Raw genomic sequence first — 15,825 nt, forward strand, 5'->3', positions numbered from 1 at the left:
ATCATTCATTTCTTGAAATGGTAACTGAAGTGAAATGTCAAACTCTTGAGAAGATATATGCAGGCATTCCTACTCAGGAGTCATAAATGGGTATTTTTACATTTCAGAGCTTCAAGTCTCCTTTCTTGACAGGAGAAATTCTACATTTAAATTTATAACAAAGCTCTATAAGGATAAGATTCCTATCCAATTTTAGAATACACAGAGTTTGTTTTCATTTGTAAAATACTATTGCTATCATGCTTCTCATTAAGTATTTTCTCAACTTCAGCATCGAACTGTGGCAGGTATTATCTCCCCATAAGTTCTTTCAGTTTAGTCCAGAGATACCAACATCTTCCTTCCTGACACTAGGATTTTCCAAAGGGCCATATCCAGGTCTTTGACACAAGAGGTCCTGATCTTATTCTGTATGGCTCCTATTTTCTAAACAAATACTTGTTATGATATGGTTACTTTTATTCCTTTTCTCTATCCTATTGCAAAGCCTTCCAGGAAAATTCATATGCAGAAAGGAAGGTCTTTAGGGTTAAAGGAGGAATAAGTCTCAGTTCCAACAGTATTGTCTGTACAAACACCAAGTGAACTACTATCCCAACAAACATAACAAGCTAATCTCAATAAAAAACATAACTGGGGTCACATAATTACAGCAAATTTCTTGCCAGTGCATTTTCATTCAAATAATTATCTTGTTATCTTTTAAGGCTACTACTGGTTATTTAGTTATGCTCTTAAGATGTTTTTACAATGGGAAAATCATGCAGCTACTGAATCTCAATTCTAAGATTGAATAATCTCTAATAAAAATTTAAAAGATGTTTGTTACAATGGTAAAAGATGAATAATAGTATACTTCAAAATTTTTTATTTCTAAGTTTTCAGGTTTAAGTAGCCTTTTCTCTATGCCTGTTTTGGGGTCTGGAGGAAGGAAAGGAACACTACTTCTTACCGCCATCCTAAAAGTCTCAATTTACTAATGAAATTAAAATTTGTGAAATAAAAACTTCAAATTTTCCCCTTGTGCAAAAATTTGTGAATACCCCATTCATAGCACAAGCCAATAAAATAAAACTAGGCAATCCTTAGTATTCAACTCTTAATGTCTAATGGAAGGAATACTTAAGGATTTACTGAAACCTTTATCCCATAATCAAAATTCTTTTTAGTGGCAATTCTGTGTGCAAGTTTGAGGCTTAATCACCATGTCAAAGCTAAAGACTTCATCTTCTTGTTAACACACCCTGGAGATTTTAAAAACACTTTATTTAATAAAAGTTAAACATACAAAACTGAAATTAACACACATTCTAAAAATCATCTCCCATTAATAGGAAGACCTTTTTCTATGCATGTATTTGGCTTTAACTCAACTCAGGATAACTGATGTCACACCAACAAATGCTGGCAACTTGATCTAGTTAATAAAAATTAAAAACTCAGCTACATGAACATAATATACAGGGAAATTATGGTCAGATTAATGCACAAGAAATACAAGAAATTTTAATGATGAAACATTCAGTACTCTTGTTCATTAATTTAGCCTTGGTTTTTTACAAAAATAGTATCTACACTGTATACAGGGCTATACATCAGCTTTTTGTTTTCCCATATAAACATTACACATCCAAAAATGGTACCACTAACCATATGTGAAAAACTGACAAAGGAAAAAGCAAACATACAAAACCACAAAACACCAAACAAAAAACACCTTAGAAAGGTAGCTCATCCTAACATGGTTTCTTACATAAAACTAACTCAGTGAATAAAAGTAAAATCTAGATCAATTTTGAAGAGATGGTGTACAGGCTTAGAAAACAAGTTATTGAAGGAAAAAAACCTCAAACAAACTTTACCATTTACAAATTAACCCATATTTTGGCTTGTCTGGTTAAGAGCTCAGTTTTAAAGTTGAAGACAAAGGGGGAAAAACCCAAAAAGATTTCCTTAGCAAGTTGGTGTTTTGTCTTGATGTTCCAAATGAATTTCTAGAATATGTGTCAAGTTCAAAGTGTTTGAAAATTAAAATTATGACTTACAAAAAGTTTACACCATCAAGTGGGGGGCCTGATATTAGGAAGATCAACAATTCATTTTAAGTGCTGATTTAAGCAGCATCTATCTAGAAAAGTTGCCTTATCAACAAACTCTGAGGGAACTGTGGTAGTATAAATGAAAAGTTAAATGAATAGCAATTATCAAATGCAATTTCTTCAAGTTTCATTCTATTGAAGTCAAACAATGACAACAATGGTATCTTCCTTACTCATCTAACAAATAATTTACCTTTAGAAAAATATAAGAATAAAAAGGTAAATGTAAAGCCCTGCAGAGATGAAATCCAACAGTTTTTCTGATTATTGAGGCATCAAATGCCTGACATTGTATTTAGAGGTATCTTGATACTGTGTCATAGGTTTATCAGCAATTCCACAAGTTCCTACTCCAACTTTGCCAGTAACACTCTCAGGTGAAGCAAAAATACTCCTCTTTACCTAAGGGAAAGAACAGAAACCATTTCTGATTAGTTTTGGGAAAAAAGCAAATTTTAAACTTTAATATTAAAACAGTCTAGCTTCAATATTTTAAAAAAGAAAAACTCATTGCTTTTGTTTGCTAGTGTCAAAATTCACTAAACAGAAGCCATTTATTCTAACTTATAACATGTGGAAATTATCACTACACACTACAAGCACTCATAACACTTGGGCATTTACCTGTCTCCAGATTATAGTTTGCAATCTTAAATCCAACCCTAATTTACAATATGAGTCTTCAGTTCTAGCATAACTACAACTCTGACTATATTGAAGTTTACAGCAGTGTCTATTGGATATCTAAATTATGAAATCCCTTGTCCTTTGTTAAGTCATAAAATGAACATCTTTATGAAAAGGAAGTACTATTTTCCAGAAATCATGTCTACCAATGGAGGTGACTAAACAAAAAACAAAGATGTGTATAATAGCCAGGTTATCCTGACTGTGAACTTCCATGGATGTTATGATTATCTTTTACCTAACACTCAGAAAGTTAACCAATGGAACTTAAAAGCTTTTTTAAATAAGATCTAACAGCAATGCACATAAAGACATGTTTATAAAGCAGAGTTCAGCACACTGTCCCTAAGTGGTATGTAAAGCAGCAAATAATTTTTCAAATTTGTCATTCCTAACATAAACTCTCATGAATAATGTTTTTATTGTAGAGACAGTGGCTAATAAGAGATATTTTTCAAAAAGCAAAATTGAGGAATGGCAATGATTTTGATTATAACTGATTTATAGTTTCAAAAATCTATGTACCTCCTTTTTCATTTTAAATATTTTAGTGACAATTGCATTTTTCAGATTTGCAAAGTGTGATGAATAGATTTACCAACCTGGCCTTTTTTGTTTTTAGAATAGGCTCTGTTGTTGAATTGTTGCCATTTCACCTTCTGGTCCTCTCTTTCCTGTTCAAGTTCTTTTATTCTCTGTGCTTTTTTCAAAGCTTTCTTCTTTTTGTATTCACGCTGCTGGGCAATCATTTCCTTTCTGTGTGGTAAAAACAGCTAAATGTCAACTATTAAGATTTAAAAGATGACCTCCTTGTGAACCTTAGACGCACAACAACAACAAAAAAAATCCAATAAACTTACACATACTTCTCTCCATGAATAAAAGCACTGAATCATTAAAATCAATGCCAATCACCTGGCAATAGTATACAAATTTTTTTTTTTAAAGTATCCTTAAAAGCTTTCATACGTAATCTCTCACAAATATAAATCAAATATTTCAGCTAAGCCTTTTAAAAAAGTATTTTTTACTGGTGCAATATCATTATATATAATAGTGGTATTCATTATGCTGTATTCATACATGCATTTAACTATATATTTGACCTTTTTGGGGGGGTACTGGGGATTAATCCAGGGGATATTTAACAACTGAGCCCCATTCCAAGCCCCTTCTTATTTTTTGAAGCAGGGTCTTGCTAAGTTGGTAAGGCTGGCCTCCAACTTGCCTCCTACCTTAGCTTTCAACTTACCAGGATTATAGGCATGTACCACAAGCCTGGCACTTTTTATTTCACTTTTATATAGCTTCTATCAGTTGTGTTTTAGAAACATGTTAAATTTCAAATAATTAGCTGCCTAAAAATCAATTCCCAAATAGACATAGAAGTATAATGCAGAGCATTTGAAAAAGTGTAAGAATGGACTGAATACATATAAAACTATTTCACCTAGAAGAATGCAGCAGCACAAGGGAAATCATAGTTTTTTTTTTTTTAATTGTAGGTGGACACCTTTATTTTTTAAAATTTATTTCTATGTGGTGCTGAGGATTGAACGCAGTGCCTCAAGTGTGCTAGACAAGTGCTCTACCACCGAGATACAACCCCACCCTCACAGCTAACAATTGTTAAAAAAAACAAAAAGCAAAAACACTGAGGGGGGCGGTGTTCAAAAATCCTACACAGGATTCTAAATAGGATTAGAGCTTAAAACTATCAATAATATGCACTCAGTTAAAACCAACCAAATGAAGGATGAAGAAAAAAATCTTTTAAGAGAGGCAATAAAAACTAGATCCCCATACTATATAATTGCCACCATGAAGCCAAGTATGGCTTTGTATACAGAAGCCAAAAAACTAAAACCAGAGATTATACAGAGTTTTACAATCTGATTTTTCTTACTGGGGATGTTTATGTGTTATTTTAACAAGTGACAGAATTTTTCCAAATATACTTATGTTGTAACTTAAAAATTTGAAAACCCCACCTTCTAGTCCCAAGTTTTTACCACAGGTCTCTTTCTGTTACCTCTACTTCAGGGCAGTTTCCTTAAGAAAACTGCCCTGATAACTGTAGTGCCAGATACTTTATCTTTGTTCCCTTCCTAAGTGTGTTCTATCCCTTCCTAATATCTTCACTTTATTATTAAAGTGCTTCTTTGATTAAATGTTCTCTTTGGATATAAACTCAGTATACTGAGGAAGCCTAAGTTGGTCTTCATTGTGATACAGCCTCAGCTCCTGGCTTATAAAAAATATAGTAGGAAGATGTCCTCAGTACAGTACGGTATCCTCCTAATATGGAATGCCCAAGAGGGAACCAATATGTCTTCACTTAGGCATACACATAACAGACCATGTTGAGCCTGTGTCACTCATCTTTAGAACAATAATAGTATTCTAACTTCCTCACCCCAATTTAGGCTACATATAGCTTCCATTTGCAGATTACCTCAAGTACCCAAATGGGGAACATCTAAAATGCCAAAGTTACTTACTTTGACATGGGTTTATTCCCACTGTCCTCCTTTGCCTTCCTTCCTTCTTCTACAGGCTTCAGGTTCAACAGTGGAGTCACTTCAGCATTGCCATAACCAGCAAAGGTAATTGCAGCGGTGCCATTTTCTTCATCTATCTCCTCGATCTCCGCTTCGTAACACCTGTAAAGATATCATGGCTGTAAGCAGGTGAGTAAAGATTTAGTACTCAGCCTACAAGACTTATACTGCAGAGATTCAATTATTATATGTGATTAAAATGAAACTTCTGAAGTTAAATGGCCCTTTTGACAAAAATTCAAGAGTGGTTGGAGTTATGCATCTGGTATTAAAAAAGAAGCCCTAATCAAAATATTGCCAAGAAAGTCTCTTAAACATATATCTATTCAATATGCTTTAGTTCAACTCTCTGAGAAAAAAATAAATTCTTATAAGAGTGATTTCAGTGTATGCACTTCACAGAAATCTGAGGTAATCTACGATTTGCTCAGTTTTCAACTTAAGGAGGAAATAATTTAGATTATTTTGGAAAATAACTATTCATTTTTCTCTCCTCTGGGATGTAAACCATTCTTCTCCCTCAAACTTAATCTAAAGCTAAACCTAAACTTCATTAATGGCAACCACCCAAAAGTTGGCTCTGAAAATCACATTGCCTATATGGAAAGATTAAAATAGGGTAGTTCAAACTGAATAAAAAATCTTACCATTGTATTTTATTATTGCATGTTACAGTTAGAGGGTTTTTTTTTTTCTACACTTACTGTCCATCTTCACTCCAGATTGCCATACACTTGTCTCCAACTTTCCATGAATGAGTGGGCTGAGCAGAAGCAAAACTATCTGAACTTGCAAGAGTTTCTGATGGTTGAGTTGACAGGAGGTCTTTGGTTAGTTCTATAACTTCCTAAAAAAGGATGACAAAATCATAACATTAATTTTATAATTCATATTATCAATTACTTTCTTAGTTTTCGATAATAAATGCTATGTGGTTTGAGAGCTGATATAGTTTATAACACTAAGAAATATTGAGATTTACTCCATGTTGAAACTGAGATAATATTTTACATAAGTAGTGAAGCTGTGATTTAAGCCTAACATATCTTCATCTTAATCATAAATACTAATAAAAATAAAATAGACTTGAGCTTATGCCATGCATTATTTCAAAGTGCTTATTAGTAAATAAATTTCTCTAAAGATGAGAAATACAGTATGAGGGATTGAATTAGATTTGAGGTCCCTTTTACTTTTATCATGTATACTTCATGCAATTGTTCTGTCTTCTAGGTATTACTTAGCAGTTTTATTACCTGTCTAGTCAATACCCCCCCCCATTCCCAAAACACTTGAAGCAGCCTTATTTGTGAACAAAAATATTCCTACTTCCACATATTTCTACTAAAACACTGTAGGCATATGTAAAAGAAACCAGTAGTCTTCCTATTCATTTATTATAAATCTCACGTCAACTGAGTAATAAGCACACATCAAGTTAATTTAAATATACCTTGATATTTATTAATCACACCAGCACAGCTTAATTTAAAAGGAAAAAAAAAAAAACTAACACAGGCAGGCAATGCCTCTGTGTGGCTAATAATTTTCTAATTCAGGCTCACATTTATTGGTTTCCTTCAAAGGTATGTTAGGGATGGTTCCAAAACATGAGAAATAGTACAAATTTATAGATTCTGCTGTCTACTGAATTTTTACTCTAACGAAAATTCAAGGTCTGTACCATTTTATCTGATTTGTTTTAACATACTGCATACCTATTCCTCCACATTGTTTTATTTAAAACATTCTGTGTGTTTGGGGGAGAAAAACTGGCAAAATTAACTCTACTTAGTTTCTTCTGGCACACTCTTTGAGTTTTTGTAATAGTAATTCTGGTTCAGTAGCCAAGACAGTTAAATATTAGCTCTTTCCTAAAGTTTTTAAAACTTACTGGCTACTTTTGAAAACCTAATATTTGGGTCTAAAAAAAAAAAAAAAAGAAAGAAATAGTAAGCCTTTGGAGAAAGGCTGATTTTGTGGATTAAAGAACTAGAAGAGTCAGACTTAAGTTATAGATTTAGTACAGTAGCACCTCTAAGTTTTATTAGCTGCCAATAGTTATTTGAACACTTTTTTTTTCCTTTTGCATAGTCCCTAAAGATAGGACATGACGTTTTTTGGTGATACTGGAGGTCTTGTGCATACTAGGTAAGTACTCTACCATTGAGCTATAGCACCAGTCCTCAAATACCTTTCTCCCCACCTACTTGTAGATGGACACATTATCTTTATTTTATTTATTTTTATGAGATGCTGAGGATCAAACCCAGCGCTTCACACATGCCAGGCAAGTGCTCTGCCACTGAGCCATAACCCCAGCCTCTTGAATACTTTTTAATTAGACAGTCCTTTGCAAATAAAGCAAAGAAGTTCCACATAAAGTAGTACACAGAAGAGAGTAAATTACCCAGTCTTGTTTTTAGTTAACCCCTTTTAAAGCCAAGGATATAATCCAATAAACCTGACTCAAGAGCCTATAATACTTCTATCATTAAATACTTCCACATCCTCCTATGGATGGTTTAACCATTGAAGCTCAAACACAAATTTTTCATTTGTACATCTCATAGTTAGAACTCTATTATCTTTTCAGACAGAACATTTTCCCACTATACTCATAAGAAAAGATATTTTTAAAGAAAATGGTCCTAAAAAGCTGTGCATGTTCAGAGCTTTGCTCTGAAATGACCCCTTTTCAACAAAAACAAAATCCAGAGCATTTACCCCTAATGTCCTGTAACTGACTTTGCCATGGTTTTATATATACTTCCCAACAAACTATGAAGAGCTTTCTAATTTTTTGTTTTCTTCACATGTGCATATGGACGAAAGTATCAGAAAACTATTTTACGTATGAGGGGGTTCTTGAAGGTACATACCATTAATTACTTTTCCTCCCCCAAGTTTTGAAACTGCTCCTTCAATGACAGATGGGCAGCAGTTACAGTAATCGGCAATTCCAGGAAGCATCAGGTGTTGTGATCTACATATCAGCAGGTCAAAGGGGGTGCACTCAAGCACTCTGCTTACTGAAGGAAGGCGTTTCGGGGATGCAGAGAGCCACTGTAATATATGAGACAAGTGACTTGACCCCTGCCTCCTTTAGAACCAGTTTATTCAGCAAAACAGCCTAATAAATTGACTATTTTTGTGATTATCATACACTGCCTGGGGAGCTAATCAGCTGGCTAGCCCGAATTTTAATATACCTATTTTATCTTTTAAGTGAAAAGAAAGGCTGATAGAACTTCAGTAGATTAATTTGCTGCCTGCTGAATAACTACACTATGAAAGACAATAAAAGAGATAAATATGGAAACCTTACTGGAAAAATATGTCACTGAAAAAAGTTCAGAAAGAATGTTTTATCATAAATCAAAGGGCAAATAAATTAAGAATCAGGATATGATTCCATAAGAACATAAGAAATTAAAAACATATGATGATCCAAAAACATGTAAATGATAAAGCCAGAGACTTAATAATCAATCTGAACAAGCTTTTCATTAAAGGTGATAAGCAGTATTGAATACTAATGGCACAAGATACATTGCAGAAAGCAGAAAAGGGGGAAAAAAAACATTGCAGAACAGAAGCTATAACTATAGTCTCAAAGAAGACAACAACTACTAGGTGGAAACATATATCCACACACCATTCAGAATTTTATCTAAATATTAAAAGATGCTTTCCATCTTTGAGTAGTTTCAGTTCAAAACAGGCCTCTATCTAATAATCAAAATCAAATTTTTTACTCATCATGAGAATAATAAAAATAACTCATCAAGACTGGTTAGTTAAAACATTCCAATTTATCACTATCTGAAGGATTAGCACTTAAACTTCTAAATCTGTGCCATTCCATATGTAGTCATTAATTGAGTAAAATTAAAAATTCAGCCCCTCAATTACCCTAGCTGTATTTCAAATATTTAATAGCCATATGTGTCCAGTGGCTATGGTACTGAATATCAAACACAGAATATTTCCACGATCACAGAAAGGTCTACTGGACAGTGCTGTTCTAAATAGTTACACAATATTTTTATTGTCTTTTTGTTTTTGAGAAAGGGCCTTTCAATGTTTCCCAGAATGCCCTCGAACTACTGGGCTCAAGTGATTCTCCTGCTTCAGCTTTCCGAGTAGATCAAACTACAGGCCTATAGCACCACCAGGTCAGCATAAAAAGAGGATATTTTATAGAAAAACAATTCCCAAGTCATTAACCGAACCCTAGATAAGTCTTTTATGTACTCACTACAATGTCTACTATAGTGGTTTCTCCCTACAGTATCTACTGCTATAAACTGTGTCATATTAAGACATTTGTGCCCAGAGCCTAAAAGATAATTTACTCTAGAAATATTAAAAAGACCTGATAATAATCCTGTTTTAAACTCCATTCCCAATTTCCCTTCCACCAGTTCCACATCTTTCCTCCCATTGCCCAGGAAGCAGGGTACAATACAACATTGCACACAATGTTTTCTTTTCTTCAAAGAAAAAAGGACTGCTTTTAAGTTGGTAAAGTAGACTGAGCATCTCTTTGAGGCAAGAAAAAAAAAAAAAAACAATACTTGAAGTCGAAAAGAGGTCAGTTTGCTTTTGTTATATCTGCAATGCATACTCACAGAACACGTGAGTAATTCACTGAATGGACAGGAGCAAACCACCAGGTTATTTTTACATAAGGGCCTTGGAGTAGGCCCTACAATCCACACGCCTGGCTTCTATGAAGGATTCTGTTTGAACTGAAATTATTCCAGATATTTTCTATATTTTTTAAAACAACATACACTTGCAAGTTTATCCTAAATCTAGAACTGAATTTGAAAATATTCATTCATTTTATGCCTGGATAACCTCTTTCAGAATCTAAAACATAGACCCCAATTCAGAAAAGTTTCACTCATTTTCAGTTATAAAATCCCTAAAATTTAAGATTTAGTGGGTAACAGGATGATAAAGGGACAGATTAATTAGACAGGATATAGAACCAGTATAGAGATCATCTAATCAAAACCCCCTGAAAACTTTAAAAAATCAGGTTCAGAATTTTAAGGAAGTTCTTAAGATGAAAAGTTATAATACTAGTATTTACAAATTACATATGGTACTTTTCTTAACCTGGTGTCTGAGAAACAACAAGTATTTACTATCATGCTTTTATGTTTGTCTTGAAACCCACTGCAGGTTTAAAAATGTTATACTTACTTAACTATCCCATAATAAATTAAGAACTCAACTTGACAAAGGTCAAAACTACACTATAAAACCTAGTCTTAAGTTCAAACACCTAACTAACATTAATACCAAAAACATGTATCTCTTTGGGATATCTTAATGATGTGTTTTTAATATAAGGTGTAATCCACTAGCAATGAAATAAAAAGTTATTAAATGTTTCACTCTCAATATTATATCACTAAAAAAAATTTTAATCTGATTATATTTTCTTTTTTTTTAATCTTAAGTTACCTTTTGAACTCAATTTCTTTGCCAAAACTTGAAAAATAAAAGCAAATTCCTTTGTAAAGTTTCTTCTGTTGAAAGTCTGACACTTTCAAAATCAACTAATTTTTAAGAAATCCTATGAGCACACAAGATTTACCTAATTAAAAACAATGTTTATTCTTTTTGATGCATATAAATTGAGGAAGTAACCATATTTCTCTACAAGCCTCAGTGCCTACACATATGTGTACACACATAGGAGGGGAACCTGCTCCAAGGGTATTTTGAGTACCTATGGATTCTAAAAAAATAGATCAATTGAAAGCCACAGAAATTTCTTTCAAGCAATGTTAACTACAATTGTTAACTCGTACTTACTTGTAAATCTTTCTTCAATTTTAGCAAATCTTCATTTTCTCCATTTCCAGATAATGCAGCTTCTACTTGCTGGAGTTGAGCTTTGTAGCTTGCCAGCTGTTTTGCTAGATCCTCTGACATCTGGGGAAAATAAAGAGGTTAAGACCATGAAACCTAAGTCAAATATCAAAGCACAAAAAATATTTCCTTAAACTGCCTGAATCAGCCAGTTTTAATCCAAAGTACTCCTGCAGCTTATATTTATCACCATTATTTTTACTCTTACTTTAGACTTGAGCTAAATCACAAACTTCAAGGTAACATATTCTGAAGATTGCAGAACATGTCAGTTCAATTCCATTTAAAAAGGTTGAAAAAGCATGGGATAAGAAGAAAAACTTCTTTATTTTTCTTAACTCTTATTATAGGAAAGCACTGTGACCAGCTCAATAATTAAGGTTATTATCATATCCTTAAGCATGAAAGAATACATCCACGGCGAAATAAAACTGATTCCCAGTTATCTACACAAATAACTCTCTTTACTTGAACAAATCAATTAAGCATGTATGTAGAAGTTCTTCTCCAGAATAAAAATCTTTCACTCAGTCAACTTAAATATGCAGTTGTCGATTCATTTTCTTAAGTAGCAACACAAATATTCCGCTGGGCTGAGGATGTAGCTCAGCGCTAGAGCATGCACAAGGCCCTAGGTTCGATCCCCAGCGCCTCAAAACAAAAACAAAAATACTCTCGCATGTAGGCATTCCCAGAAACGTTGCCATTTGCCAAACGTAGCTCGCACATTCTCCAGCAAACAAGATATGAATGAACCCTTCCTTGATGATTTGTAAGCAATCGTATGGGGCTTTCTTAAATTCCCGTCCAGCGAAAGCCTGGAATCTGAAAAGGCCCTAAAGGGTTAAAGCAAGCCAGGCAGCTCAGGTGCCAGTCACCCAACACCTTTAAGCCCGCCACAACTTTGTCGATTGTTTCAGGCCTGGAAACCTAAACATCGGCCGTCCGAGGCTTTGCAGAACCGCGCGGGCGTCCCTACCCCAGCCGACGGCCGCCCCAGTCTGGCCGTGTTCGCCCTTTTAAAAAGAGGCCCCAGCGCAGGCCGGGGCCGCTCACGATCAACTCTGGGTGGGAGAGGAGCTGGGGCTCCTACCCGACAGCCCACGCCCAGACCTCTCCTGTGAGGTTGGCTCCTCGGTCTTGGGCCTCTGCTCCAACTCTGGGGGGACCAAGGCCCGGCGAGGCCTGACGCTCCCTCACAGGATTTGTTACCTTGTGTGGGGTTGGGGATGGGGCGGCGGGAAGGGGTCGGGGAAATGAGCCCAGTGGCGGCGGTGGCGGCAGAGGCTGTAGCAGTAGGAAAAAAATCTTCGCGACGACAACAGGGCAACCCGGTCTCTAAAGGAAGAACTCCGTCGGTGGCGAGGGGGAGGGGAAGGAAAACCGGGCGCTGGAAGGAGGAAAAGACAAGGCAAACAAAGTCTCGCGAGATATGAAAAAACATCGCGAGATGTCACTCGACTCACAGGGTTCCTGGCGCCCTCTAGACGGTCAAGCTTGCTCTCGCTAGGGAGGTGAAGTAGGCGGGGCTTAATAGGAAGGAAATGGCGTAACCGGGCTGCGCCGGACGCAGTGTATAGGGTCTTCATTCCTAAGTTCCGGCTTTGAGTGGGTAGTCATTAGATTTTCATCGTGAAGCGTGTCCTGTTAGGCTCTTTCTGACTGCCTTCTTAAGCTAGCTATGGTGGAATTTAATGCAGCTTTTATACTAGTGGTTAGTTTTCAGAGTGTAGTCCCTGAGTCCGCAGCATCAGCATCACCTGGGACTTTAGTGGAAATGCAAATTTTTAAGTCTCGGGCGGGACTTAAAAATTTGCCATCAGATTATATAACTATTTTCTTTCACATTTAAAGAAAACTGAAGGACTACTAAATAAAATAGAAGTATAGCTGCTGCCTTAGGAAAAACTCCACCCACCATAGGTCAAAGAGAAAACAATAAACAAAATGTGTTGGTCAAATGAGATACTGCATTATTTCACTTTTATTGTATCCTACCTGATTAAAAGTAGCCTCAGATTTTCCTGGATTTTTCCTATTTCCACAAATGCCTAAGATGTATTAGAAATGTGCACAGTATTAACACTTGCTTATATATTTTTTGCTTTCTTTAGTCATAAAAGGTTTCAAATGTTTGCATGGAAATATGCTACTGGGTGAACTATTTGCGTTTTGTGTTTGAGTGTTTTAGGGTACATGGCATTTAATACATATATTCTGGGATGATACTTAGATGGCATCATACTTTAAAGGCTTAGATATTGGTAAGTGCAGATGATTAGATATTCATAGGTCGTAGCAATCCACTTAAATTTGCTTTGCCTTGCTGGTCTTAGGATGTACATTTCCAGCCATTTTGTTTTTTTCTCTATCACTAAATAACAGAAAACAGTCACAAAGGAATAGAAAACATGCCACTAAAAATAGAAAAGGATTTCATCAGTTTGAAAAAGATGATAATCTAAAGCTTTACAAGGATCAGAAATCACTGTTATTCAAAGTTCTTTAGACCTATTCAGAAGTGTTGTTTAGTGTTGTTTAACAGCACATGTTCAGTATCCCTTTTTTGAAATACTTGAGGCCAGAAGCATTTTAGATTTGAAATATTTCCTTGTATATAATGAGGTATTTTAGGGACGGAATGCAAGTTTAAGCATAAAACTTATTTCTATTTAATATATACCTTTACACATAACATGAAGATAATTTTATACAGTATTTTTAGTGCACCTGCATTTTTGACTATGACCTATCACACTAGGTCAGTTGTGGAATTTTCTACTTGCGATGTCTTTTTGGCACTCAAAAGGTTTCAGATTTGGGAGCATTTTGGATTTGGGATTTTCAAACTAAGGGTACTCAACTTACAAGTATACCTTTCTTGTGGTATATATTCTGGGCATAAAAAGAACCCAAACAAGCAAAAACCCTCAAATATCACAGATTTGATACTAGTCGTACCAATGGTAGTACAATTTTGATACTCATTTCTGCTATGGATTAAAACAAATAATAAATTTACTCTCAAATTGTTTGGCAAAAAACTGCATAAAATTTTACAAAATGTGTGTATGAGTATATATACTTATATAGAGAGACAGAAAAACATGGCAAAACGTTAGCAGTCACTGAGTCTAGGTGGAGGGTATGTTAAGTGTGCACTGTACAAGTCTTTCAGCTTTTCTGTATGTTTGATATTTTTCAAAATAAAAAGATGAGGAGAAGTATTCATAGCCTGATTAGAACACCTTTTAGAATGGTTTGGGGAAGGGGTGTGTTTGGGAATGGTGGGGAAGTGCAGGAGGAAACTCTTGGAATTAGAATAGCTTAGAAAGATCAGAAGTAATATGGGAGATTACAAATACATATGTGGTTATCAGAAACAAAAGTAGAAAGGTGAATGGGTCAAGGCTTAATGGGAATGATGGGAGCAGTGGAGGCCAAAGAAGCCGTCACCAGCAGGTCTTCGAAGGCTAGGAAAGAAAGTGTAATTAAAATGTGAAATAATTATTTTGAATTCTCTACATACAAGAGGGTCCAGTAGGCCTTGCCCTCTGATGTATGGGGATAGGAGCAGTTTACATTTTTTGGCCTTGTTTGGTTTTCTTAGAGGACAGCTCTAGCAGCAGTCCTTCAGGGTTGGCTTTTAAACTTGGAGTTAATTGGACTCATCTGTATCATGGGCTCTGAAAACACCTTTTTGTGTGTGTGATTATTTTTCTTTATTAGGGTGAATAACATGCACAGATGGGCTTCAAAACTGAGTAAGCAAACTTATTGCCTCCTCTTACTCCATGTACTATGGCATAATGTTAATCAATAAATGATGATTGCAAATGAAATCCATATGTAATTTGCATGTATAGGAAACATTAGAAAGGTTTGAGTACTTTTAAGCTTAGGCATGTGTGTCTTGGAAGTCCTCTTAAACTTCCACTGAAGACATAGAATCTTTTAATCCTGAATAATGTCATGCTTAAATTCATCACTGGATTTCCACAGTACTTATACTACAGATGTAGGAAAGTCTTGGACCCAATTATTGAATATATTAAATCATTATTTTTTAAAATTTTAATTTGTTCTAAATAGTCATACAGGACAGCAGAATGCATTTTGACATATTATATATAAATGGAGAGTAAGTTCTCATTCTGATTGTACACGATGTAGAATTAAACCAGTTGTGTAATCATATATGCACATAGGGTCATAATGCCTGATTCATTCTACTATCCTTCCTACCCCCATATACCCTTCACTCACCTTTATCTAATCCAAAGTACCTCTATTCTTACTTAGCCCCCCTCCTTATTGTGAATTAGCATCCATATATCAGAGAAAACATTTGACCTTCGGTTCTTTGGGATTGGCTTATTTGGCTTAGCATGATATTTTCCAGCTCCGTCCATTTACTGGCAAGTGCCCTCATTTCATTCTTCTTTAAAGCTGAGTAACATTCCATTGTGTATGTATACCATATTGTCTTTATCCATTCATCTGTTGAAGGGCACCTAGGTTGGGACCATAGTTTAGTTATTGTGAATTGAGCTGCCATAAACATTGTTGTGGCTGTGTCACTGTAG

The 15,825-nt window shown here is 35.1% G+C and overlaps 1 protein-coding gene across 1 annotated transcript; it reads right to left on the reverse strand.

Annotated features, from left to right (window-relative positions):
* Positions 1-1,548: 1,548 nt before the first annotated feature.
* Positions 1,549-12,644, reverse strand: Smndc1 (survival motor neuron domain containing 1). The gene is made up of 6 exons (XM_026389091.2): positions 12,452-12,644; positions 11,183-11,302; positions 6,052-6,194; positions 5,288-5,449; positions 3,389-3,542; positions 1,549-2,501 (listed from the first exon to the last, which is right to left on the reverse strand). The coding sequence occupies exons 2-6, from the start codon at positions 11,300-11,302 to the stop codon at positions 2,364-2,366; spliced, it is 717 nt and encodes a 238-aa protein (XP_026244876.1). The 5' UTR covers positions 12,452-12,644; the 3' UTR covers positions 1,549-2,363.
* Between the last annotated feature and the right edge of the window lie 3,181 nt (positions 12,645-15,825).

The sequence above is a fragment of the Urocitellus parryii genome, chromosome 5 (genome assembly GCF_045843805.1).
Source record: "Urocitellus parryii isolate mUroPar1 chromosome 5, mUroPar1.hap1, whole genome shotgun sequence".
Taxonomy (NCBI): domain Eukaryota; kingdom Metazoa; phylum Chordata; class Mammalia; order Rodentia; family Sciuridae; genus Urocitellus; species Urocitellus parryii.

Bases quoted from the DNA above. Each gene is read 5' to 3' on its own strand.
- Smndc1 (XM_026389091.2), bottom strand. From the start codon at position 11,302: ATGTCAGAGGATCTAGCAAAACAGCTGGCAAGCTACAAAGCTCAACTC. The intron at 6,195-11,182 runs GTAAGTACGAGT...ATCCTTTTTTAG, and splicing joins AATTGAAGAAAGATTTACAA to GAAGTTATAGAACTAACCAA. The intron at 2,502-3,388 runs GTTGGTAAATCT...TCTTTCCCTTAG, and splicing joins CTAAAAACAAAAAAGGCCAG to GTAAAGAGGAGTATTTTTGC.